Raw genomic sequence first — 26,027 nt, forward strand, 5'->3', positions numbered from 1 at the left:
TTCTAGGGGTGAAGCCCTCGTTTATAAAAAAATCAACAAAATTTTGAATGGCAAACTAATAAAATACTACAATAGCTGCGCTCACATTCTTCGTATGGAGTAAAACATTACAGCATTGCAGGCAATGCATTATTTGTTCATTCTCTACAAATCTTCGGGGATGTTCTGAAGAACTCCTTTCGCAAGAAAAACCACCGCGCTGGAGAGCTAACCCCCGAGCGTATACAGAGAACAGAGCCGCTAGCTAACCTAATCACGCAGGTGTATAGTACAGATAGATATACATCTCGCGCCAACTATGCATGTCCAGTTCTACCGGCGTCTGCAGCGCCGTCAGTGACAGCAAAATTGCTCAAGTACTGCTATCTGTCTGGCTGCGGAAATACGGCTGAACCCAAACTTCCTCTATATATACGGGCCGGCGGTGCACGGATTTGGCAATTTTTTTTCTGTCTACCACATAAATTTTCTGTTTTTATGTTATCCTATTAAAAATTGCTCCATCATAATTACTCACAAGCCCCCGGCGTGTGTGGAACCTTTGTTAATATATATTAGGCGGCGCTTGGGCGGAGAAAATTGCCGGCCAGTGTGGAAAGACTATCCGCCTGTAGCTACTGATATTTCCTCTCTTGTCAAGTTCGAGGCCCTGGGAACTGCACTGAATGCCATCAGCTGGATCAGTGGCGCAGATCGTAAAGCTTTACAGTCGGCCACAAAAGTTTTCATAACACAGGCCCCACCACAAATATGAATTTCTGCTCTGTTAAATCATGACGCTTCAAATTTAACTGATCACTGTATATATAGGTTGAAAAGGCTACAGACTGAAACGTTGCATTCGAGGCTTTGCGCCCAGTCCTTGCGAGAACACAGCTTTCTCGCGTATTCCATGTCCCGTGAACTTTGGGGGCCGACGGTATATATACTTGCAGTCCATGGCCGCAATCTGGTTGAATTTCGTGAAGATGTAACTGTATGTGAAAAAATTAGATGTATTGAGTCGTGAGCAAAGAAGTTGCAGCTTTTGTACTCCACCTCATGAATTCCGTGCAGTGCAGAGAAAGCCAGCAGCCGCATCCGCCACTCGGTAACGAAAATAGAAATGAGGCTCGTTCATTTATCCGCCGCTAATCCTCCCGTGTGCGACAACCTGTTTAACGGAAGGATCAGGGATGCATTAGCGGTGAAAGTACGGGTGAGCAATGGAATCGTATTCTTAATCGGTTACTTCCGAGGACATTGCTTTCAGTTTGCAGGTATATATAGCCAGTGGAGAGCGAGAGAGAAGCAAAAGAGAGAGCAAGGGTGTTAACCAGGAAAGCGTCTGGTTGGCTACCCTATACGCTGGGGTCCATGGACGGGAGCAGGAGGAGGAAAAGAAGAAAGGAAAAACAGGGAGGCCAATCAGACGCACGTCCAGTTTGCGCCGCGCTGGATCTTACTTCACGCAGAAATATCCCCGAGGGCAATCGACCGAGAATACGGTCTCTGGTCCTTTCATTGAGACTCGCAGCCGGCTATGGTTGAATATACAGCTGCACCTGCAGCTCTCGCTGCACTTAACGGAGTTGCAATGTGTGGTACAGCGGCGTTATTGGGATTTGGAGTCCACTTTTAGTTGTAATGCTTGTAAAGGGGTAGCCGGCGGCAATTAAAGGAGACAACGTCTCCTAAATACCACGTAATGAAAAAAAAAATGTTACAGTGTGTGTGTGAGGACTTTGGTGACACACTGCACGAAGACGAAATGCCATGCCACTGCATGGTATGAAAATACAGTTATCTAAGAAAAGCTTCTCACACTTATACATGTAAACGGCAGCCAAACACTGTTCAACGATTATTAGGTATTGACTACTGCATAAGATATTTTTTTCTTTCTTGATGATGCTCTCCGTGTTGGAAGACACTGGTATTTTCCGCAGTCGAAGAGCACAGACATTAGTGGATACAGTGACAGTGAACAATACGGAGTCACATGTAATAATATTGACGACTATACAATGAACGTGAAGCTGCGGCCGCATGATCCACGAGGAAATGTGAAGTTTGCGGCGTTTACTGATAACGGCGGAACACAAGTGTGTCTGCACATCCTGTTAGGATTCAAGTTATCTCCCTAGTTACGTCACACACGATTAAACATACCACCATGCATTTACCCCTACTCCCTTTTTCTGCAGATACTGAAATTTCTTATACAGATTCTTTTCATATATTTTTTTTCTTTTTTATTCTCATCTATAATGTACCCTTTCTCCTTTTCTCCTCTGCATTGTAGCAAACTGGATAGTTATAAGATGGATAGCTTTTCTGTATTTCATCTCTTATTTTCTCTCTATATCGATATCTCTCAAACTGAATATTTGTTCCTCGCATTTGTACCGTCGTCTGCAGTTGCTGTGTACAGTTTGTGGAAGGGTTGAAGGCTTCGGTGCACATATTCCGAAGGCTTACGCGAAGAGAAGAATTATAGACATAGCCCATATAAAATGAAGAGGCTTACAGCCGCCATACCCGGACAGCAAGCAGTGGAGTGCTGTCCACTGCCTTTCCGCATACGCGTAAGCTGCCATCTTTTGATTGGCTCGCCTATATACATACTTCACTAAGACCTGAAAATGCAGCTCATTACAGCAGAGGGCTGGCGCAACACTAACCGTTCAACACTCCGCTGCTTCTCCTCTGTGAGCGGGGTGTAAGCCTTTCGGTAGAGTTAAATTTGTTAATTACGCCGTGCCGCCGCCAGACAAAAAGATTCTGCGGGGAAATTAGGCGCAAGCCTCAATTTTGGGAGCTATCCAGTTCTGGCGCCGAGGAGGTGGAATGCCGAGTCGGTGAAACAAAGAGGATTTTAAGAGAGAAAAGAAAGAAATGCGAGAGAGGAGCGGGGAACAGGTGTCGTCTTGCGCGGTGGAGCGGCGGCAAATTTCACTTCCGGTGGGACACAGATTCACCCCGTCGATTACGTCATTACTGCGGCGCAGCGGACGGATACGCGCGGCTATACAGGCTCTTCGGCGCGGTCGTCGGCGATGCAAGAACAGCAATCATCGCGGGGCCAAATTAAGCCGACACGGACCAGGACAAGGCGCTAAGAAGTCCGCCGGCGTCGGCTGAGCATGCATGCGGTGGTCTGCGTAATGCCCACGCGTGTGCGGGGGGCGTACGTCCATTGACGGAGTGGCGCGCGTAATCCGAGGTGGTTGGCGGTGGTGGTGCCCTCGCGCGGGAGGAAGTGCGCGGCTAATTGAGAGCGGGCGGCCGTCTCTGCACAAGAACAGTGCAGTGCTGCTGAGGCGGCGTCGTCGTCTACTCCGCGGGGCTGAATATGCCGACTTAAACGCACATAAAGACGCCTCTATGCTGAGCACTGCGCCGCATGTCACTGCATCGACGCACAGCTGGCCAACGAGTCTACTTTTTGACAGACCGCCTTCTTCCAATGTTATCCTGGAAAGAAGTAATAGCCGTACGAAGAGTCCTCATTTCAGGTTCCAATGAGTAGCCGGACCAATGGCGACGCCGGTGGACACGACGCCTGCTCGACACCTAAAAAAAGCGTTCCGTGTTTTTGACCTTTGATGAATCAAAGGTCGCGACTCACCAATGCTTATAAAGATACTGGTCAATCGCGATATCGGAAAGTCCGGGCGCCGGCCGATTATCGCCCAAGCTATAGTTTCTGCAGTACTGCACCGATCTAACGAGACACTGCGTGCTCACGCGCGCAGTGCACATCGCGTCTTCGGTGGCGGCCGTGCAAGAGCATGCAGCAGCAGCAACAGCAGCAGCAGCCGCGCCGGCGGGAGCGCTGGCGCGGAAACCGGCCTCGGCGGCCGCGGCAGCGACCTGGGTGGTCCGGCCGCCGGTCCCGACGTCGCACGGCCGAGTCCCGGCGAAGGCCGTAAAAAGAGACAGCTATTTATCGTGGCCGCTTGGTTGTAATGCGCCGCGCCGGCCTCCGGAATTGGAACGAGATTTCCGCCGCGGGAGGCGCGCGGGGACATCGCTCAGCCGACCGCCGCGCGCATCCCCGAGCGGGGTCCGCGCGACCACGACGAAACGTCGCCGCGCTCGGCCTCCCGTCCCTCCCTCTGCATGCGACATGCTGCTGCGCTGTGTAAACTCCGCTGATGAGACGGAACAAAAGCAGCTCCGAACCGCGAGCGCCGACCGGAACGAAGAGAGTGATTCCGGACAAAAGACGAGCTTGATGGAACTCGCTTCGGCACGAACGAGAGTCACGAGACGTCAGGGGACAAGGACACGGAACGCAATGCCGACTAACTTGTACACATGACGTTATGACGATTTGCGCGCCCTCTATGGCGCTTGCTATGCCGGCATGGCGCATTTATTTATTTATGCTATACAATAAGAGCATGCTGTCGATCGGCATTGTGCCCAGTCCTATTCGTTCCCGTCCAGGTCTTTATTATTATTATTATTATTATTATTATTATTATTATTATTATTATTATTATTATTATTATTATTATTACTGGCATGTAAGCAAGCTATAACAGTGCCAGAAAATGGATTCGCGCCGAACAAACAAAAATGACACACATACAAAGCCATCTGCCGCACAGAACAAACAATCGTCAGCAGGCAGCAATATCAGCAGGCATGCTTTTATTCAGGTGGTGCAGACGAAACATTATTATTATTTTTTTTTTTTCAGTCGACAGATGTTTTTCAGCCTGTCCTTTACCACATTACGTACACTGCCGGGGAATACACACTGCTAGCAAGCAAACAAACAAACAACTTAACACAGAGAGACATCATTACTGAAAGAAAGGCGGATAAATCAGCCGGAGGAGCCTCTGTGGGTTTATTATACCACTTCGTATAAAGGGAAAGCGGACGGAGAGGACGGCAGAGATAAGTACAGAAAGCCACGCATTACCATAACAGTATCATTAATACACGTTAGCTTGATAATTTTGAACTCTTAAGCGTATCAAAGCTTGCGGCAAGTTCTTAATATTACCTGCTTTGCATAAATCAATACGCCGTGCGCTGAGAATTTCATCTCACGGAACCAGCAGCGTTAATCTTTCGAACGCAATGTCCAAACATAGAACCTTCCGCCAAAGTGTATGGCTCTACTAGATATATTTATGTGCATTCTACCTATCAAATACTACGAGAGTTGTATCCGACCAGCGGCTCGCAACCGGGGGCACGCGTGTTCGCCTGCTTGGAGTCGTACGCAGAATGTGTATAGACCATGGCCCAGCGCTATATAGCGGCCAAGATTATTCTCCTCACCTCAACTAATTTCCCCAAAACAGGCTAAGGAGCCATCTTTATTTCAACAAATATATATCTATCCCTCCATTGTATATACAGTAATGGCCTGAAAAGCAACGCCCGCGCCTTAATTAATTGAAACGCGCTCATTGGCTATATATACGCGGGCCCATATAATCACATCCTTTCACGTTTCCTATATATCTCCATGATAGCACATTCCTAAGCAATGTAAATGTAGAGGTATGAGATTATCAAGAATCTTCGAATAGTGCCATCTAATGTGGTAATTATTCGTAGCTTTTATTAGAAAATTATATTGCTTTTTTCTAAAATCATTCGAATATTCAGCGCTAAATAGGCATACTTGATGGGTGGCGTTTTTAAAAATCAATAAGATTGCAAGCTACTTACAACAAATACAAAGTCCACTCGCCAATTTAAAAGTATTCGGAATGTTTGCACGGAATTTGAAGACGATCTAGAAGTTGTTTTTTATTAGTTGATCCGCATTTAATTTGGCGCCGTCATTATTCGATTCAGTTCCTCGCATTCCTGGGAACGCGAGGCGATGAATACTTGGAGTCCTTGCACAAGCATTCACAACTGCGACTCTGCATCGCAGAGTGGCGCGCCTTGCATTCCGATATACTTTAGCCGTTTGCTTTACGAACCACGAGTCCTCTTGTGTCCATATATGTCACCTGATCTATACCACCGGCGCCTACCTTCGGCTTTATGAGGCCATAAAGTTCAGGTAGCCCAGCCGAGCGCCATTCGAATCCGCAAGGGCGCGCCCAATGCTCGAGATGCGCGCGTGAGAATCTTCTCCTTCCTATATATAGGCCTCTATATCTTCTTTTATTTCCTGAGATTTTCCCAACTTCTGTTTTGACTTTCATGAGCACGCATAGTAGCCGGACTAGTTGCAGCTCTATAGAGCTGGAACTCTTATATCGGAGATGGGGTCAAGCCTGTCACCCATGCTTTTACTGTTGCTGATAAGCACGGGAGCGACGCTTTCAACGTGCGACAGCAACGGGAATTCGCTGGTTCAATCGCCGACTTGCTTCCTTCTCTCGCCATAACTGCGTGGCTCCGTCGCTGTAATAGCACTTGGCTCTTAGCGGCAAATTGAGCCGGTAAGTGCGGGCGGCCTTCGAGCCCGGCCCGACGACAAGACCCCCGTCACCAGGTCTCCGGGAGGTTATCGGGCCGGAGAATCGAGCAAACGAGCGAGCTGCACTTTTATGCAGCAAGTTATAGACTCGCCATGCAAATATATACACACAGACACGCTCCCACGCAGAAAGAAAATGAAGGCCGTTCAAACTCCCAAGTGCCGCTGTGCGGCGGCGTAAATGTGCGGCCCCTGCGATCGACTTCATGCGGCTGCAGGAGAACGGCGAGATTGAGTTGTCGACCCTCGCGTTTAACAAGACGGTGGCCGGAGAACCACTCAAAATAAACTATATATAAATACGATCCCGTGACTTGTAATGGCTTGTCTACTATATGACCCAGAAGCGAAAGCTTAACCCAGTATGACGTAACGAATCTTGACTTCGAGCCAAGGTATTACATAACTAATTACGAGTAATTGGCGACACCCAACTTTTGACCTGTAATTGAGACCTCGAAGTTCACTGTGCAGCAGGCCATGCATGTGTATGCCAAGTGAAGGGCATAAAAACGAATCCATCATCAAGCGTTTTTACGTAACGGTGCTAAGTGCTTTAATGTGGCTAACGCGGAACGTTGCACCACAGAGAAGCCCCATCACCAGACAGAAATATATATATATGCAACACATAATGGTGCTGCTGCGCGCGGGATCGCGAAGATTTGCATGCCTTATATATCGACGCTTAATTTCCGTGCTATGTAACCGTGTGTCTTCCAAACACGTGCAGCCATGACCCAGGAACACACGACGCGCAAAAAACCTAACTGTTTGAAGCAGTTCTTTCTAAATTCACCCTGCAGCGCGCACATATATATGCCCGACAAGCATCAGAGCTTGCGGTATTGGATCCATCTGATGAAGTTTCGGACGGCTTTGGGATAACGAAGCTGTCGAGCCTGCCAGCGGTCCCCTTCACATGTTCCCTATAGCTGCTGCCTAGCGCCACGGTCTACCGATATAGCTTTAGGTGTCATCCCTATAGCTGCTGCCTAGCGCCACGGTCTACCGATATAGCTTTAGGTGTCAAGTTTTATTTTAGCGCTCAAGTTCAACGAAGAAGCGCAGGGGTACGGTGGGTTACGTCGACGGTGGGAAAACCACTCGTGTTGCGCTGGCAAGCGTGGACGCGCAGTCAGAGGCATTGAAACCTCAATTCTATACATTAAAAGAAAAAAGAAACAGAATCTTGACATTCATTTTCTTCTCTGAAATTTAACCTATTACATGCGGAATTAGGTAAGCTGTATAGTGTACTGAAACAAAACTTCATCAGTTTAAACAGTTTCATTCTTTCTCTTAATTTAGTGGCCTCTAAACTTCATGAGTCAATCACAGGAATCAAGCGTTCCGTGAACTAATAGACGCCGCGATTTGTTTACATTGCATGCCTATATTTTCCGTCGTCTTTTGCTTCTCTCTTTCTATATAGTATACATCAGTATATGATCTGCACCTCTGTTTGCTCTACAAAATATCGTGTATGTTATGGCAAGCTCCTTCCGGTGTTTCGCGCATTTGCGCGGCGATCATATTTGATTTGTAACGTCCTTATTAAAAATGGAAATAAATAAAGCTCGATAGCTTTGGGCATTAGAGACACGGGCGGGTGCCCCTTATACACGGGGGCCTCGGTTGCTCGTGTCTTTGTGAGCGGTTCTCAAGGCGACCATGGCCCGGTCAGTCTTCATCGTTAAGACGAAGTCGGCGTTCTTCGATCAGATCAACGCTATCTGTTCCCGTTGCGGTATATACATAGTTTCCATCTGGCAATTTTGCAGCTCTATTCGGCTCATGCTCGTTCCATGTAGTACCGACGAGGAATACCCTCCTGCAATCAGTTTATCTGCTTGTATAACAGTATATTCTTGAGCGGCGTAAATTATGGCATAATTGGTCGGAAGAAGAACACACTGCAGAAAAGGAAAGCACAACTCAAGCCGACGCCCTGCGACAACGTTTGTTCTCAGATGGCATGTCGCCAAGTGTCACCGCTCAGCGGGCGCGTTTTAGCTTGAGCAGACAGCAGCAGCCTGTCGTCACAAGGACGGCAATACCGAAAAAGACTTGCATACGCGTGTATGTGTGGTTTCGAAACCAGCTTGGGCGCGAATACATTTTGCGCTAAAGGAGTGGCCGGCAACTTTCTCAGGTCTGCGAGCAAGCGCAAGATGTTATATTGAATAATGACGTTGAGGGGAGCCTGCCGAGCATATGTGCTTTGCAATATTTTTATATTCTCCCGTTGCTTCATACAGTTCACGCTTTGATGCGCCTCTCTGAAGATGAAAGCAGTCATAGCCTGTTTCCTGTTTCTCTTTGCAGGGGAGAATATAGTCTTAATAGCCCGAAATGTGTCAAAATAACACAAAATGTATGCAGCTCGTAGGAAGCAGGTTCCCTTACAACTATATACATCAGGAGCCACAATCAAAGCTGTATGAGGTCAAGCGAAAAGGAAAACACGACAGGAAATGTTAAAACTCGACTTAAACACACTGGAAGCTGTTATTTTCAGCAAAAGATCCATGTTTGAAAATAGGAACTTGCGGAGAATGTCTCGGTGATTGACCGCGGTGCAGGCTTTACCTCCTAACGCTGCAGAATTCACTACAAGGGACCCCGCACAACATGGGAGGAGGGTCTCCGTGTTCATTTTAACTACCTGGCGTTCTTTAAAACGTCAGCCTAAACGAGAGTATTCGCATTCTGGCGCGTCCGTATACAGTGTGGCCGTCGCGGCCAAGAATCGAGCCCGCGACTTTGCGTTCAGCAGCAGAACGCTATATATCCACTGAGGCAACATGGCGGCTGAAGAGAGGTCGGCAGCATATACCTAATTTCACCTTCGATACTAATTTGGTATACGAGCGGACGAAGCATTCTTGTAACATGCGGTGTAACTATTCAGTGACGTCGTAGTCGCACTCCCCCAGCTTATCGTTTTCCTTCTGCGTCACGTCTAACTCAAAAAAGATCGCGCGTGACCTATCGCCTGTGTGTCAGTGCAAGACAGCAATATATGTGAAGCTCCAGAAGCACGTTTCTCCGCAAAACGCAACAAAGCCTTGCATTGCAAAAAGGCCCGCTTGTAGAGTGTATATGCTGATGTGTAAAAGCTTTATATGCGTGATACCACTTACCCCTCCCTCGCCCTTATACCTGTCAACGATGAAAACAGCTTGAATATATATACCGTGAGAACTGAAAGTCGGGCTAGTTAGTGGTGACATCTTCAAATAAATTTCCGTGAGTTTTCCGGTCAGAAGCACAAAAAAAAGAGAAAAAGTTTGCCTGTCTAAATTAATGCGACATAAACAAAATAGTAATTTTTAGAGGCCTATCACAAACAGGAACAGAGCGCAGTGCATCAGCCATTTTTCAGTCTCCTGGAGCGATAAGCGTATAGAAGTTTTCACAAACACTCAGATGTGCTAAACAGGTCGCCTTGCATATCGTGCTTTTTTGTTTTGTTTTTCTTTTTTTTTTCTCATTTCTTTTCTTTCTTTTTTTTTTAAGTATGTCCCTGTCGTACATTTGCATTTCCCGTTGGTGTACGCGCGTTGCGCCATGAATGTTCAGTTGATTCAGTTGCGAGTCATCGCAGCTGCGCGTGTGTGTTTCTCTGTTGTATTTGTCTTGTGCTGGAAAATTATTTTGAGATAAGTATACCGTATACATCTTGCTGTAGTATGGTATGTCCTAAGCAGTGATGATTTTCTTTATAACTGGTTTTCCATAAAGTTTGTGTAACACTGGCACTACTTTATAAAAGTACTCTAAAGAATGAAATAGAAATAATTTACACGGGTAAACTTTTCTTTTCAAGCTCCGTTTCAAATCAACTCAATTTTTTTTCTTTTTTCTTTCTTTCTTTTTTTTTTTTTTACCAGAAACATCTGGATAGACTTCTGGGCTAAAAGCTGCAATCAGCACCTTGACAAAGACACAGGAGCCGAAGGCTCAGGACAAAGGCCCTGGGAGCTTTTGACCGGCAAAAGTTCACTAATAGCAAAGAAAACGAACGTCAAACCTCCTTTCCTTGAATTTTGTGCCGAAACCGCAGCATATACGTCCGAGTCACGTCACGGATTTCAAGACATTTTCACATATTTGGGTGACCTTAGTGCATGACAAGTGCCCAAATCTTGCTATAGGTTGAGCCTCTGGTTCCAAATTTAGAGCGCAATGTCCTTCTTTTTAAGTGATAAACAATTCAATTCATGACGTCACAGAGGGCTGGTGCGGGGCCTTCAATGTGGATGTCGCCAGCCGTCTTTCCTTCTCGCGTTGGCTTGCCAAGCCGGCTCCGCTTGTATACGGTAAGAGTGACCTCAGTTGATATTGCAAGAGCGCAGCTTACAAATACAGCTGCAGAATCCGATGCGGACACACGCAAATTGTCTATACTTTTCCGGTGCCCATTATCCGCGAGCTAATCACTTTCTGCCATTTCTCTATTATGTCCCTTAGAAAATGATTTCTTCTGAGGCATCTTGCTAAAATCACCATCATTTCAAAAGCAAGCGTTGAGGCGATACAAAGAAAATTAAGCCCACTATGACCAAACCGTGCATCACCGAAAGCCCTCGGCAGGTTTTTTCACATTGTCTTGAAGCCACCACATGTCAGTGGCAACGGTGCTTGTACCCCAATAATAATATTATAACTGCACCTAACTGTGGACACATGCCTAAACAAGTCAGGAAAGGACTATTTTTAATAATTATAACATGCGCTACATAGTGCAAATATATACTCGAATGGTTTTACGCGTTGTACGAGCATGTTGTAAATATATGCGTGTCGTATCTGGCCACAATGTGATCCATGCGCTACCACAAAGCCTCGATCTGACTCTGGGTACACTGTTAAAGGAATCTATAACAGAATACCCCCCCCCCCCCCCCCCCACTTCGCTTTTCTTTTAATTTGTATTCTTTTTTTTTTTTTTTTTGTTGCAAGAAGCCCCGTACTGGGCGATACTGAACCAGATGGCTCTTGTACGCTAAACTACGCATTAAATGAGACAGAGACACAGGCGAGCTTAATTACATAAAAACTGAATAGACTCTAGTTTAACTCTGTATAGGCGGAAGCCTTCACCGAGTTGAACATAAGACCTGATCATTCTTCATTGTTTCAATCCCATTTACGAGTCGACGGAGGAGCATTTATATTCCGTTCTGCAGGGAGTAGAAGTGCCTTGACTGAGGTGAAGACATGTTGGTTATACTTTCCGGTGATTAATTCAGCCTTATACATGCAGACCCCCAAAAGCTCTTCTGAACTTCTCTGTGCAGTGAAGCGCAGGAACTAACAGGAATTGAACATCTGCAAGAGGACACCGTATTTTCATCCTAGTCCACCAATAAACAGCACTGATGTTCGTTGAAACCTGACCTGCTCGAACACTTCCGGAGAACACAATCTTGATAGAAACTCCGATGACTTTCGAACGCTGTACGCCGACGGGATAATAATTAAATAAACGCGTATATATTTGTTCTCGCTCTTGTGTAAACGCTGTCACCGCGCTCACTGTTTTCCTTTTTCTTTCGTCTCGTGTCATACGTGAACTTTGTTTTGAATTTTGTTACGCTCGTGGAACGAGTCACGCATGAACCAGAACCGCGCATCCAGCACGCGCGAAGCAGAAGTCACGCTGAGTTAGCCAGCCAGTGCAAGCAAGCACGTGTAACACTACAGCGCATGCGCAACAATGAAAAGCAGCTGACAGTGCTTATTGGCACTTTCCGTTAGCATAGATAAATTTATTGAGTATAGATATGCATCGTCTATTGCAAATCAATATAATGTCATGAAATATTGAAGATGATATAGGTGCAGTATATACGTGTAAGAAGCAAATGTGCATGCGTTATGGTGTGAGGTGTTGCGTGAGCTGAGCACTTGTGCTGAGACGTGCCGTTCCTCTGTTCTAGTGGTCCGTACAGAGGCCTCCACGTCCAACCAGAAAGGTATGAGGACTACAATTGGCACATACATCTATATGCGTATATACGCGTGTACAGCGTGTAGCTGGCGAGCGCAGATATAGGTATCCGGTCTGCACCAGCAGAGAAATTCTTTCTCTCGAGTCCTGATCTATACATTATAGGATATTAGAAAATTTCGCTGTTACGGTTTGAGAAAGAAAGAATAGTCGCGTGCCGGTTCTGAAAGTCAAAATTTTTCTCGTTATACTGTCACGCGATGACTGTTTTGCCTCATGGTGTGCACAGTAATCGTCCATCGACGACGTCGTGCTGAATGCGCCGGTTATCATCAGATCTTCTAAGCTAAGCAGCATTATGTTTGCTCAGCCTTTGGGAAGAAAATCATTGGGACGTCGATTATAGGCTTTCCGCCGCAGAATAATTCAACTGCCCGCATTTATTGAAACGGTTACGGCAAAAAAAAAAAAAAAAAAATTGCATGCACTGTAATTCTTCCCTGTAGGTTTAGCAAACACCATGATAATCGATGGCTTTTGAGCCTTGACCTATATAGGCAAGTTGTTGTATACCATGTGCAATATATATATATATATATATATATATATATATATATATAGGGAAGGCTGCAGAACAGAAGACTCCGGATTAATTTTGAGCGCCGCGTGTTTTTCAGCATGCACCGATATCTCAGTGTATATATCTCGTATACGTTTCGCCTCCCCGGCAACATGGCCGCCGCCGGCTGGGAATGAAACTCGCGCGATACTGCTTACCATAAAGTCGTCGTTAACGTTATATGTCAGCAATGCAAGTTGCTAGTTTCTTTACATTTGCATTACTGAAAGAGGTGAACCCGCCTTTTTCAATTTTTTAAATTACATGTCGTGCAACAGAAGAACTACGAACTTTTGTTTGCCTTATATATTTATTATTTCTCAAATTTCTCAAATCAAACGTATATGTTGCTATTTCTTGTACGACTCGTATATGCTTGGATATATATATAACAGAAAAGGAGTAGCCGGCATCACTCATGACGTCATGGGTGATGCCTGCTACTCCTTTTCAGTTGTATTATCCCAGCATACGAGTCGTGCAAGAAATAGCAACATATACGTATACGTCACAGGTGATGCCGGCTACTCCTTTTCGGCTGTATATCCCAGCATATATACGAGTCATACAAGAAATAGCAACACATATGTTTGCTTCGAGAAATAATAAATATATATAGGTAAACAAACATTGCAATGCGCATAGTTCGCATGCACCACGTTAAAACGTGCACATTGCATGCGCAACATCTAAACTCGCGAATCAGAACGCCTGACACGCATACATTTAATTGAAATTAAAGGTAAAACGTTTTACCGAACTCTACAATATATATGTGCAGTAAAATGCCTGAGAAGCAAATTGACAGCTATACAGGGTGAGATGAGAACTGTAGCGTGAAACAAGATGCAGTGTCAGCGCTTTACCGTCTGAGTGGTATAAACGCACGTATAATCTTTCAGCCCTTCGAGCTGACCGGGCACGCGGTGCACGTGAGATGCAGCCGCCCCTGCAGAAACAGTGCGCGCGAACGCCTCTCGAAACGGGGCTGATGGAGCCACCCGTCACGAAGTGGATCATGCGCGTCTAAGGTCACGCAGGCGCCGCCAAGCAACTGTAGCGCATGCACGCCGAGGTGGCGACAGAGGTGACGGCTTGCCGCGGCGTGGCTGAATTTATAACGCACAGACCTTCGGCGTCGTTTCATCGCACCGACGCGGTCGACGGACTGACAGATTGGACTCGAGCAGATCCTCTTCACGACGTATTCGGAGCGCATGGACGGCGTGCAGTGTTTCTCTGAAACCGCGCAACAAGCTGTCGTCAGCTGATCAACGGCCGAATCCGCAAGGGTGTTCGCTGCAGCAGCCGTGGCTTCCCACAGAGAGAGAGAGAGAGAGAGAGAGCGAGAGAAAATGTGTGTGTGTGTGTGTGTGTGTGTGTGTGTGTGTGTGTGTGTGTGTGTGTGTGTGTGTGTGTGTGTGTGTGTGTGTGTGTGTGTGCGTGCGTGTGCGTGTGTGTGTGTGTGCGTGTGTGTGTGCGTGTGCGTGTGCGTGTGTGTGTGTGTGTGTGTGTGGTGTGCGGTGTGTGTGTGTGTGTGTGTGTGTGTGTGTGTGTGTGTGTGTGTGTGTGTAACGATTCCTCTATATTAGCTTATTTGGGGAAGGGGAGCTATGGGTTATAAAGAAAAAAGAAGAGAGCTATATAGAAAAGGACGTTAGCCCTTGGTCATGGGTCCCTCCTCAAAACACACAGGATGATGAACACTTCGAGTTAACTCCCTTAAGCATGCATGCATATGTGCATATAGCATTTCACTTGCGGAGGTGTCCATCAAGATGTGCCATCCGTTTTGCTTGACGCATGTTTGAGAGCGTTCGGTCACAGCAATATTGTTAAAGGCAGCACATGTATACAGTGGTGAACGGGCGATATTCGTCTGTAATATCTGACACTATATAGGTATACATGTATACGAGTATACTGCATGCCACACCAGTGTTATAGTGCATGCATGCTTTTGTATCTAGACGTCGAAGGGCTTCCTCTGTTTCACGACGTGCAGTAGCTCGAGCAATACCTCTCACGTGCTTCGTTAGCGTGATAAATGAGCTCACAAGCGACGGTCCACGATTGGCTCACACGACAGCGCCGCCTATATGCCACATGCGCTGAACACCATGCAGTTGACGTACATGCATGCTGCCATGCATGCAATCTTTTTATTCTTATTTTTTTTGCACCCGTCTGCTTTAACACGAACAGGTTAGTTGTACGCTGGTATGTCTGCGCAGCGATCTTCCTTACCCGCCAGGTGGCGTACTAGCTTTGGTGTTGAGCTGCTAATTAAGGCCGAGGGATCAAATCTCGGCCACGGCGGCCGCATTTCGATGGGGGCGAAATGCAAAAACGCCAGTGTATACCCTGCAGTGGGTGCGCGTTAAAGAACTCGAGACAGTCAAAATTAATCCAGAGTCCCCCACTATGGATTGCCTCATGCTGATATCGTGGTTCTGGCATGCTGAAACCCGAGAATTTAATTTTAGTTTTTTAGAGATCTTCATTTTCGATCATATATAGATGGTACACCGTGCTATAATGATTTTTGAGTGGTGCTTTGTTAACCTTGTTTGCTATATATGCTTTAGCGACAATGATCACTGAATGATGTTCCTATTACATTTAGTTGTTTGCTTGTGATAACCACGTTGTATCCTGACTTTGTGCATATATAGCCCTTTTGCTGTGAAAAATATATATATATATATATATATATATTTCAGCATGCCGCTTTCTTTTGACATATCGCTCATGCTGAGCCGTTTCTTTTTTCCCTTGAGTCAGAGTGAGAGCTCACGAAGACGTATTTCGGATGAGCCGTGACAAGGACGGACGATGTGCCGAATGGTCGGGAACGAGAATCGTCGATCGCCTTCAAGGCGATTTTGCGCTTGAGCGAAACGGAGAAGGAAAAAAGAAACGCGTTGGACGATGGGCAGTATAGTGACTCGATGCGTTTACTACAGCCCCCCACCTCCAGGGAGGCGCTTCCTGTGGCGCGCTTAGCGTTTCAGCGAGAGCTTATGCGGTCTTGGAGTGTAGATTAACTGGAACTTACGTGTGAGCAACGACGGCGACGATGTGTCATCAGTGTCCGAGTGACTCTTCGCTCGGTATATATACATGACTCCGACTGCACTTTGAGAAATGTTTCTTGTTCTCTTGTATATACGACAGTGTACGTCCAGGTTAATCAAATAAAGTACACATAAACACGCATCTGCGCAAGGAAGCTTGCAGCTGCACGCTAAACCACGTAGAACTAAACTATACAAATATAGCGACTCTCGTTATATATTATATTCCCACGTCTTCAAACGTGATGTTCTTTTTTAATAGCCGTTTGTTCTCCCCATGATGCAAAAAAAAAAATGCTCTAAATCAAAAGCTCGTATCCCCCCGTGTGTCTGCTCCCTCCCCCTTCACCTTACTAGGGCGGAGGAAGTTGTGCTTAGGAGGCTTCGGGCCGGGGTGGCCCTTACACCGGCTGTGATCTCAAGGTGGAACTGGTCGCATTTACCACTGGGTGCTACGTGTCCATACTGCTCCGTCCCTGTGATGGAAGCAGATGCATACCATCTAATATGGACATGTACTGGTTTACAATCGGAACGCTCGCGTCTCCTACTGCAAGCCGGCCTCCGCTACAGTGTGACAACCAGCTATGACCGCTGGATACATGATAACAGATTCCACAAAACACTGCTTCAATTCATACACAACACAGGCCTCACAGCACACATATAATACACATATGCACATCAAGAATTATGCCTTAACGGCAAATCTTTATCGCAAAAAAAAAAAAAAATCTAACGCGGAGTGCGTGTGAGCGGTATAATTAGTTTTTAATCCGTTTATATACGTCGTTAACTATGTCTTCGATGTCATATCTCAGAGCATTGTAGACGTATTTTAGGCAACCTGGTTTTCTCATCTTTGCGTTGGCTTTACTGGTGGCTATATGTACTATATCGCAGTGGGAAAGATAACTATAAGATTCGCTAAAAAGAGAGCAACGAATTCCTAGCACGTTATCTTTCTATATATACACACATGCAATCGCCTTGAACGCGCATTGAAGAAAATGTTACAAATCTTTTTTGAAAGAGCGGTGAATTAAGAACACAAACGCGAGGAAAAGACCTCCAAAAAGACCAAAGACATTTACTGAAACAAAAAGAAATTTGATGAAGTCAAGGCAACATTGCTTGCAGTGACGAAAACCAGTGCCATTCATTTCGAAATTTGTCTAACTGTGAGCGTGATTGAAGCTGAGTCCGCACTTAGCATACATGCAGTATGGCTCGCGCTGTGTACATCGTATACATTAAAAAAGAAAAAGCTTTAAAGAGAAATATTGCTCTCGCCATCTACTACCCTGACGCGAGCAAATACATAGCGCTGCCTAGTCAAAATTATGGCAGCGCCCGTACATAAATGTGCCTGGAACTTTCTTAATGAACTGTACTAACCACGCAGACAATAGAAAAAGAACAAGCAGACCACGAAAATCCGCTTTCGTCTCGGCCTATAGTATATGCGCTTTCAGCGACCATGTATGCATGCCAGGAACATTGCGAACGCGAGGCGTGTGTCACGAATTGAGACGTCTTTCTCTGAAGCCGGCAACCGTTGGCGACAAATACCGGCAGTGGCAGAAGGCGATTCTTTAACCGATAACAACCGTGGAATGACGTCAGTCTCACTTTCGGGGAAAACTGTGCGCCCTTATCTGCAAACAGCCGGCCGGAGGCTCTGAGCACGCGACCGCGAAGCCGCTCTCCGCGCCAGTTATTTTAAAAGAGCAATTCGCGGCGACTTCCTAAATTCGGCGTACCGGGCAAGATCAACTGCCCGCCTCGCTTGCAGTCGCCAAGATGCCGAATTTGCAGAAGTCGTTACCTGTCGAATCTGCTGAGAGAGAGCGAGAGAGCACAAAAAAAAGAAAAAAAAAAATCAACAGGACAAAGTGCAGGGAAGGAGAGAAGATGACAGTGTGTAGCTTCACTTGGCAAACAGCCGATGTGTCGCCTAAATACAAGGCGCAGGCGGCAGCCGAAAGAAGAAGCCCTTCAGGAAGCCCTGTGAAATGGCCGTCGCGGACGCGTCGGCCGAGGCATTTTTTTCCCCCCTTCTCGTTCAGGGCGATATTTACGAGAGCAGCTGAAAGCAGACGCACAGAGGAGGAGAGAGAGATCCCTGCAGTTCGGAAGTCCTGTCAAAAAACTTCGCCGCCGGAGGGCATCTGAATTGGGACACGCCCCCAGCCCGAAGCGCCGTGCCAACTCCTCGCGCCCCATTGGCTATCGCCACATGGTAGGCGTAGCCCAAACAGGGTTCCGCCTTCCCCGGCATTGATGTGGAGAGGGGGTGTCGGCGGACGACACCCCGAGGTGGCGAGCGGTGCGGGCCGTCGTGCCGACAGCTGGCGCCTTCGCTCCCCTCTCGTGCTTCTCGTGTAAGCGCAAAATAAAAGCGTGCGAAGAGCCGCATTTGTAATTCCATCGGCCTCACACATCGTGGCTCTCGCTGGATTGAATTTGACTACGCCTTGTTTGCAGGGGCGCTTCAAAAGAGGGTTAAGCGTGTTATTGCTCCGCGGTGTCTGTGTCCGCATTTTGAAAGAGTCGAGGAAGGAGCGGGCGACGGAGCAGCTGCCGAGAGTTCGAGCGCTCCACTACAAGCTAAGATAATGATACTGGGATGGAATCAGAAGGAAATAATGTAGGAGCGCGCGACCACTCTTTCTTAAACAGTGGTTACTCGAACTTTTTTATATATATGACCATGGAGATAAAAGCGTACGCAACTCCAGGACGTTCCCACATTGAAGCATTTGAACGTAATCAGATAAATGCACACTATTAACTGCGTCTCGGAAAAGTTGAGGTGTAAGTTTTGGAAGCACGTTAGGTGATGCAAATAACCTGTTAAATGAACCTGTTAAAAATGAATAAACTAGTGAATGCTTTCATGATTATTAAAAAAATATCTTTTGGCGATTGAAAGCTTCATTTTATCCGAAAAGTGCATCGCACTTGGGCATTTTATACCTTCTTAATCACTTCATCGTTTTATATATATAAGCTTCGTCATTCTATTATTATTTATGTTATAGTCCTCGTAGTTTTGTATGATTTATCATAAAGCAACTTTTAAGACCACAGACTTGTTTTTTGTGTGTTCTGCAATTACAGATTAATGTTATCAACACTACAGCGTTTGATAACACGTACAAAGCGTCCCGCGATGAATAAACGGTATTGTACGGTTAATTTCTCATTACTTTGAACGCAAGGCAAAAGTTGAGTTTAAGGCCGGGCCCAACAGACCGAGTGCATTTAATAAAAGCCTTTTCAAGCTTGCGATATCTTCTCGAATAACCCGTCGGCCTACGAATCGAACTCAATGCTCATATATAAAGTAGAGCCTGAGTTATCGCGCACTTGCGTGCGCGATAACTCAGGGGAAGAACAAGACAGCACCTTGGTCATTGACTGTTGCTGTTTCCCTTACTTTTTTTCTTTCGAAGCGGAGAATTGTAATAAATAGACGTATAATTGAATTCAAAAGCAAAACGCTTCTTCGTCTGAATGCGCTGTGCACGACGCCTGTGAATTTGTAAAAGTCGAAACTTTTGTTCAATGTCTCCATGCACCGAGGCTCTGCATGGCCTCCCGTACACGTATATATATATATATATATATATATATATATATAACAGCTGCGGGTGCTACTTTTGACGTGACAAATGGGCACCGATTAATCCGATAGAAAGTTCCATTAAATTATAAAATGTAATGTTTCAACTGACCACTTTGATCACGTACTGCACAGATGTTATAAAATTATTTTCATGCAGCACATCGCTTTCACGCGAGTCACGCATACACGGAGGTTGCGTGTTCCTCCTTTTGTCCAATGTAAACACAACTATAGGATATATACCGTCGTTTCCTCCTACACAGTGGCAAACGCTGCAGTCGCCCCGCGCTATTATTGGCTTAGATGACCGTCTGGCTGCCTGGTGTATAGCTCCGCACGGAAAATGCTGATTAACGTGTTTATGTTTCACAGATGAACCTCGGGATACCTATATCATTTATATAGTGGAGGACTTAGAATGTAATAATCTTATTAGATCGTGTATATATATTATATGGCTCTGTAACGCGCCGGAATCATATTCTGCACGCACGCGCCTTTGTATATTGCGTCCCCGTCGATTTGTGGCAGCCACAGATGCAGTTGCCAAGTGCATACATGTCAAGCCAGTGGGACTCCATGGTTTATCACCTGTGTCACAGCAGGAAGGTTATATATACAGAAGACGCCGCGGTCCTGTGCGAGACCACTGCATGGTCATATAGCTCTGGCGTCTTTTAGTGTATATATGATGCATGTTTATGTACCCACTTCTCTTTTTCTTATTATAATTTGCGTGCGTGTGTACAGGCTGCGGGAAATCCGAATATATACCACGTGGCGTGCACATGTTCGTATAGGCCGCGAAAATATTCAGCTTTTCTCAAATCCCGTGATTTTATGCCTTCTGCAAACGCCGAATTGCAATTACGACTTTTCATGTATAGTTGGTACTTTGATTTATATACCATCACACAAAGCACCACTCAGCCGTATACATAGTATATATAGTACCCAACGTGGGTATACCGCTAACTGTGGAATTAGCGCAGCGCCGTTAATATATAAATTGAAAATACATGATCGCGCCCTTGAGCACGAGGTGATACTATAAATTGCAATGACAAGTTGATAACTCAAATTCACAGCGAATGTCCTGCTACTATCGCCTTTGTTTTGTTTTCTCTCTCTCTCGCTCGCTCTCTCTTTTCCTTTTTTGTACGTCCGTATGCGTATTGTGGAGTCTTCTGTTCGTTGTTTCCAACAGAGCGTGACCTAAGTATACTATATGATGTATAGCAAAATGGACGGTCCCTAAAATGTCTCACGAGAGAGTGCATGCGTGACCGGGGTTGCGCCACCTGCTTTATCCGATCGCTGAGTGGCCAATGCACCACGGGCAAAGATACAATCTCTCATCATGTCGCTGTGACGAATTCGCCCTCCCACGGTGAAGACTACGATTACATACATCAGAGAGGCCTTGAAAGGCACTGGTGCATACGTGTTTCTGCGTATACACGCGGTGACTTACGGTTGTCGCTGATTCAGTTGATCGCGTAGCTCGGCGCACCTTGATAGCGCCGAGAGCGGTGCAACAAATCAACATGCTCAGCTATACACTCTATTGGCTGGCTGGTTGATGTACTATATGCCACGGCCAACGAATCACTATGGGTTTTTAACGCATGCCAGATGGAACGCGTGTAATTAACGCCGTGGGGTATGCACGAAATACTATTTGCAGCGTGCAACTGACGTATTACATTGCGCCAGCTTGACCTTCACACACCTATGCGAGCACATGACGACGGTGTTCAGATTGCTTTGTATCCTCCATGCACGTTCCATTTATAGCATGTGCACTTTCCCGCACAGCTCTTTCACTGAGTAACTTGTTTGGCTTCCTTTATATGCGTACAGGCAACTTCTCTGCACTACAGCTACTTATTCCCTGCCTCACTTATCTGAATTTCAGAGTAGGGGTGAGAGAATAAAGGGGAAAGGTAAGGCGGTTAACCTGATGGGGAAATTCGATTTGTTACCCTAAACTGGGGAAAGGGGGGGAGGGTAAAGAGATAAGAAGATCTACAAAGAAATTTCAGGTTCTGAAGTCAGCAAGCACGTAGAGCCTGTGAGAACTATGCACATGCATCTTCCGTGCGCAGGTCACGTCAGCGTTGTACTCGATTGGCTTATAATGGCGGCATAATGGCGGGAAAGATGCAGTGCAGGAAAGCTGGCATCTGAATTATGGAAGATGCAAAAAAAAAAAAGTGCATATTTGTACCAGTTGGCGCATGCCACAGTGGAAGAGGTCTTTGAATTCACCTTCCATCGTGATTGATGCCTTTTTGTTCTTGTTGAAATTGGTGCCCCCCCCCCCCTCCCTCTCTCTCGCTCGCTATTCTTCGTGTTGTCCGCATTTCGCCCTGATTTTACAGAAAGACCGCTGCGAAATTTGTGCACGCAGTCGTCACCGCACGTTGAATTTGAGGTTGCACGCAATATATCCCACGGGAAAAGGCTCCATGAAATAAGCATTAGGGATCAATTTTAATAGAGGCCAACAAACGGTCGTTTTGTTCGTTGCATATGCACGCAATATACAATTAACAGAACTCCACATCGTGGGAGCTGCATTCTGAAGTGAATTACGCATTTCGCAAAGAACTAACAGCCTTTGATTTTTCTTTCTTTTATCGCGATGAAGATTTGCCTGATGTGCTTCCGGAAGGAGGACATTGTAACGCTATTGTTAAACTTATTCACTGGTGAACTGTGTGACAACTGCAGACATTTCACAGCGAACATACGTCGTTATTACTACTTATTATGTACGCTGCAGAGAAAATTGATTCTATATGGCGCTAATTATTGAATAATTTGCGTTTATTGTGCTGAAATTCGCTTGAATAACTAGCGCTCTCCTCGTGCGCCTAATAACGCAGGCGCCGTCCGTGCTATTTCGGTCATATTTCAGCAAGCGCTGTGTACTGCATTTCTCGCACATGTTTTGCAGAGAAGTTGTTAAGCAGCGGAAAACATCCGTGATAAAGGTCCACGCAAAGTGTTAGCAATAATACTATCCGTTTGAAATATCGACAAAAATTCATTCTGAGAGAGCCACTGGAGCCGGAAACTGCAAACTCGATGCACATATGAACCGGGAAGGCGGACAAACGCTCCGAGGCTCTATACACACATCAGCGCACCGTGGCTGCATGAATCGAGTCGAGTCGGTGGCATACTGTATAGTACTGTGGGCATGGAATGAGCAGTGGCAATGAGAAGCTCCTCTACAGTTTGAACTATGAATCTGAAGTCATATCGCACAAGTCTGCCGTCCTTATTTGTTCATTTTTCTCCCTGACGCTGAACAGAGAATAATTAGGTACGATATAATGCACGCGCAATGATCTCTGCTTATTTCTATACGGTTACTTCTGTCCTGATCGGTTATTCTTCGAACGTGGATCTCGCAATGTATAAATGCTTTACCCAAGTAAATAGACCTACAGTGCTGACCACCAAAGCAATTTGCTCACTGTGTGCAATCAAATCCGTTTGTGCACACAAGAGCGTTTCCAGACACAGGCTGCGAAGGTATCTGCTGACTTAAAGTCGGCTATACCGCCAGCGTATTGACTCAGTGCTTTGCGGAAAAGCGGCCTTGGTAACCTGAAGAAATGTTTACCGCAGCAGTGGCCGAACTGCGGCAGTTCAGTCACCTAGACTATAAAAACGTTTGCACCCTTATGGGTGTTCGCCCTACACTTAGGGCACACAAAAATTTATAGAGGACGACAATGGAGCTCTAACTAGACGTGTGATGACAAAACACGTAGTTGAAAACTATGTGATCATTCGACAGCCTTGGGCGCACAAAAATATCCGATAGGAGAATGTCACAGGAATAGATATGAAACGTTATTTATTGCAATTTTTATGTCGCCCGTCACAGCATGCCATCATTTTTACTTGCAAGAAAAAGTTGGCAGACAAGATGCCATCTTCGGTTATTTTATCGGTTCCCGCCAACAATTTGATCTTACACCTTAAACGTGAGGGTGTTAGCCATGAAACAACCGAACACCCTTTATACGCCCATAAATGTGTACAAATGTTTAGAGTGTATACCTACGACCACCGTCCAAATACCTCGTCGGGTGAAACTTCTGTGCTACAAGTCCTAAAGCCTAACGAAACACTTCTGACGGATTCAGGCACCACAGAGTGGAAAGAGCCAGCCAGGACACCGGACTGTTGTCTTCATTGTCTTCTTCGCATTAGCTACCGCTTCTGGGCAATCGCGAGCGTGGCAGCAACAAACTATAACAATGGAGTAGTGAACTGAAACGAAGCAGGAAGTGTCGGGGCACCAATATCGCGCACAGGACGAGCGAACACAAGTAGCGCGGCTTCTGCTCGCATAAAGTCGTGTTCGCGTCTCGGCGATAATTGCCGCGGCTCTAGAACCACACGTCACCCGTCGGGAATGCTTCCCGGAGAGCAGGAAGAAAGGAAGTGACGTTTATGCGCGGGGTGTCGACTATTTACGATGCGAGTGTTGCAGCGGTAAACTTGCACTCCGCACAGAGGCCGTCTTGCTCGCGCCGAGTTTCCGGTCAGCACCGTCGCGCTCCCGCCCCCGCCACGGGCGGTGGGAGATGTAACCGCTCGATCGGGGTGCGCGTGTGAGGTGGGGTGCCGAGAGGGGGGTCGGCTGGTGGGGGAGAGAGTACGGGTGGGGGAGCACCCCGTGGGAAAGGCGCCGCGGGGAGCCGCGCTTATCGCCGCGCGCCCAGGATTGCGGGAAACGAGCCGATAATGGGCAGCAGCCGCCACCCCAGAGTGCGCATCACGCGCCGCCGATTCGATGACGCGCGGGGCGCGCCGCAGGCCGACGGTTTGGGCCGCGTCCGCCGTCGCCACTGACCGCTCGGGCGTGTGCTTGCAGCGGAGGGGGGCGTGATGATCGCCCGCCGAACAGGCGGCCGGTTGCCAGCAATTCGTGACTATACCGCAGCGTGAGCAGTGATGGTGATGGCCGACGCCTAGTGCTCGGATCAAATGTAAAGGTCTGTAGTAGTAGCAAATTACACAAAGCGAAGCGTTCGAGCCGTGGTACGCAGTGCTGGCGAAAAATATATGTACGCAGCCCCTAATAGTTACCGTCTCGTTATCAGACAGTGCTAGAACAAACAGGATGAGTCGGCGAGGTGTGGTTTACAAAGAGCGGCAAAGGACCAATATGCCGTATACGGCATAGGCGCTGTATTGGTATTTTCGCGTGCTCTGAGTGTGGCTTTTGATTTCTTAGAGAGCCGGTATTAAATGCGTATATTTACTGACGACATATTTATACTTGATCGGCGTTGCTAATTATTTTCCTGCACCAGCGCCTCGAGGTGTTTATACTTGATTCAGCCAGCTTTGTGAAGAAAAAAAAATTCTGGCTAAATGAAGTGGTATGTGATCCTTTCTGTATAGTTACACAAACTGCACTGTACCTATGAAAAAATAAATTGAATATGATTGAATAGTAGTAAAACCGTTGTCGAATATATCGAACACCCTATATACTTGACAGAGACTCTCGTCTCGACGTTTACATTGGAAAATCTATTGCTGTGCTAATATTTAAATATACATATTGTAAAGGATAGTGCTTGCTTTGGAGTGCTAGGCGGGCTCCAGAAGCCCAGCCACAGTGCCGACGTGGCGACAGCTCGATCTTGGTACTAACGGTGTCGCTCCAAAACGTTTGACAAAGGCTGTACAGCCCCTTCCAGAAGTTCCCAGAACTGCTGCTCTCTGTGGGAAGCTCTCGCTCGCATCTTCGCGAAAGCAGTGGCAGAGGGTTTCTGCAGTAGGTGTAAATATATATCTGTACCACTTACGGCCCAGAGCTTGCAAAAGTACTGCGTGGGGTCCTGTGAACATTATACTGAAGGATGTTGTATTACTATAAGAATGGTTTAATATGGACAAACAATTTTATAACTTCATACTTGCTTATGCGTTAGCACGTTACTAAAAGCACAGACACGAAACACTAACGGACGGTTGATCAATTGCGCATCAACCGCCGGTTAGTGTTTCGTGTCTGTGATTGTAGTAACGTGCTAGCGCATAAGCAAGTATGAATTCGGGCCACCAACTAGCTCCTCAGAGCACTCCTGAATTTTATAACGCCTGGCACATGGTCCCTGTCTGTTCACTCGGCGACTTGAAAGCGATGGCACACCAATCAACTCAGGTTCATCCATTTCAAGAGTGCCGGTGTATGTGCTCTGACGTGTCGCGAGTGTTTATAGATTGCCGGTGTATATACGAATGCCGGGCCAACTATA

General features: G+C 46.4%; 2 protein-coding genes across 3 annotated transcripts in view; both read left to right on the forward strand.

Moving 5' to 3' along the window:
* The window catches only part of LOC119456469 (ubiquitin-60S ribosomal protein L40), a 578,246-nt gene that overhangs the window by 228,491 nt on the left and 323,728 nt on the right, over positions 1-26,027 (forward strand). The window lies entirely within an intron of this gene.
* Positions 1-26,027, forward strand: part of LOC119456462 (homeobox protein engrailed-1-B-like) — an 82,776-nt gene that overhangs the window by 54,579 nt on the left and 2,170 nt on the right. Inside the window, exon 2 of one of the 2 annotated variants that reach the window (XM_037718264.2) lies at positions 12,394-12,429. The exons of the other annotated variant lie outside the window; for it this stretch is intronic. Coding sequence (XP_037574192.2) covers positions 12,394-12,429 — 36 coding nt within the window. The remainder of the gene's footprint in view (positions 1-12,393; positions 12,430-26,027) is intronic. 2 annotated transcript variants of the gene reach the window in all.

Source organism: Dermacentor silvarum, chromosome 6 (genome assembly GCF_013339745.2).
Source record: "Dermacentor silvarum isolate Dsil-2018 chromosome 6, BIME_Dsil_1.4, whole genome shotgun sequence".
In the NCBI taxonomy this organism is placed as follows: Eukaryota; Metazoa; Arthropoda; class Arachnida; order Ixodida; family Ixodidae; genus Dermacentor; species Dermacentor silvarum.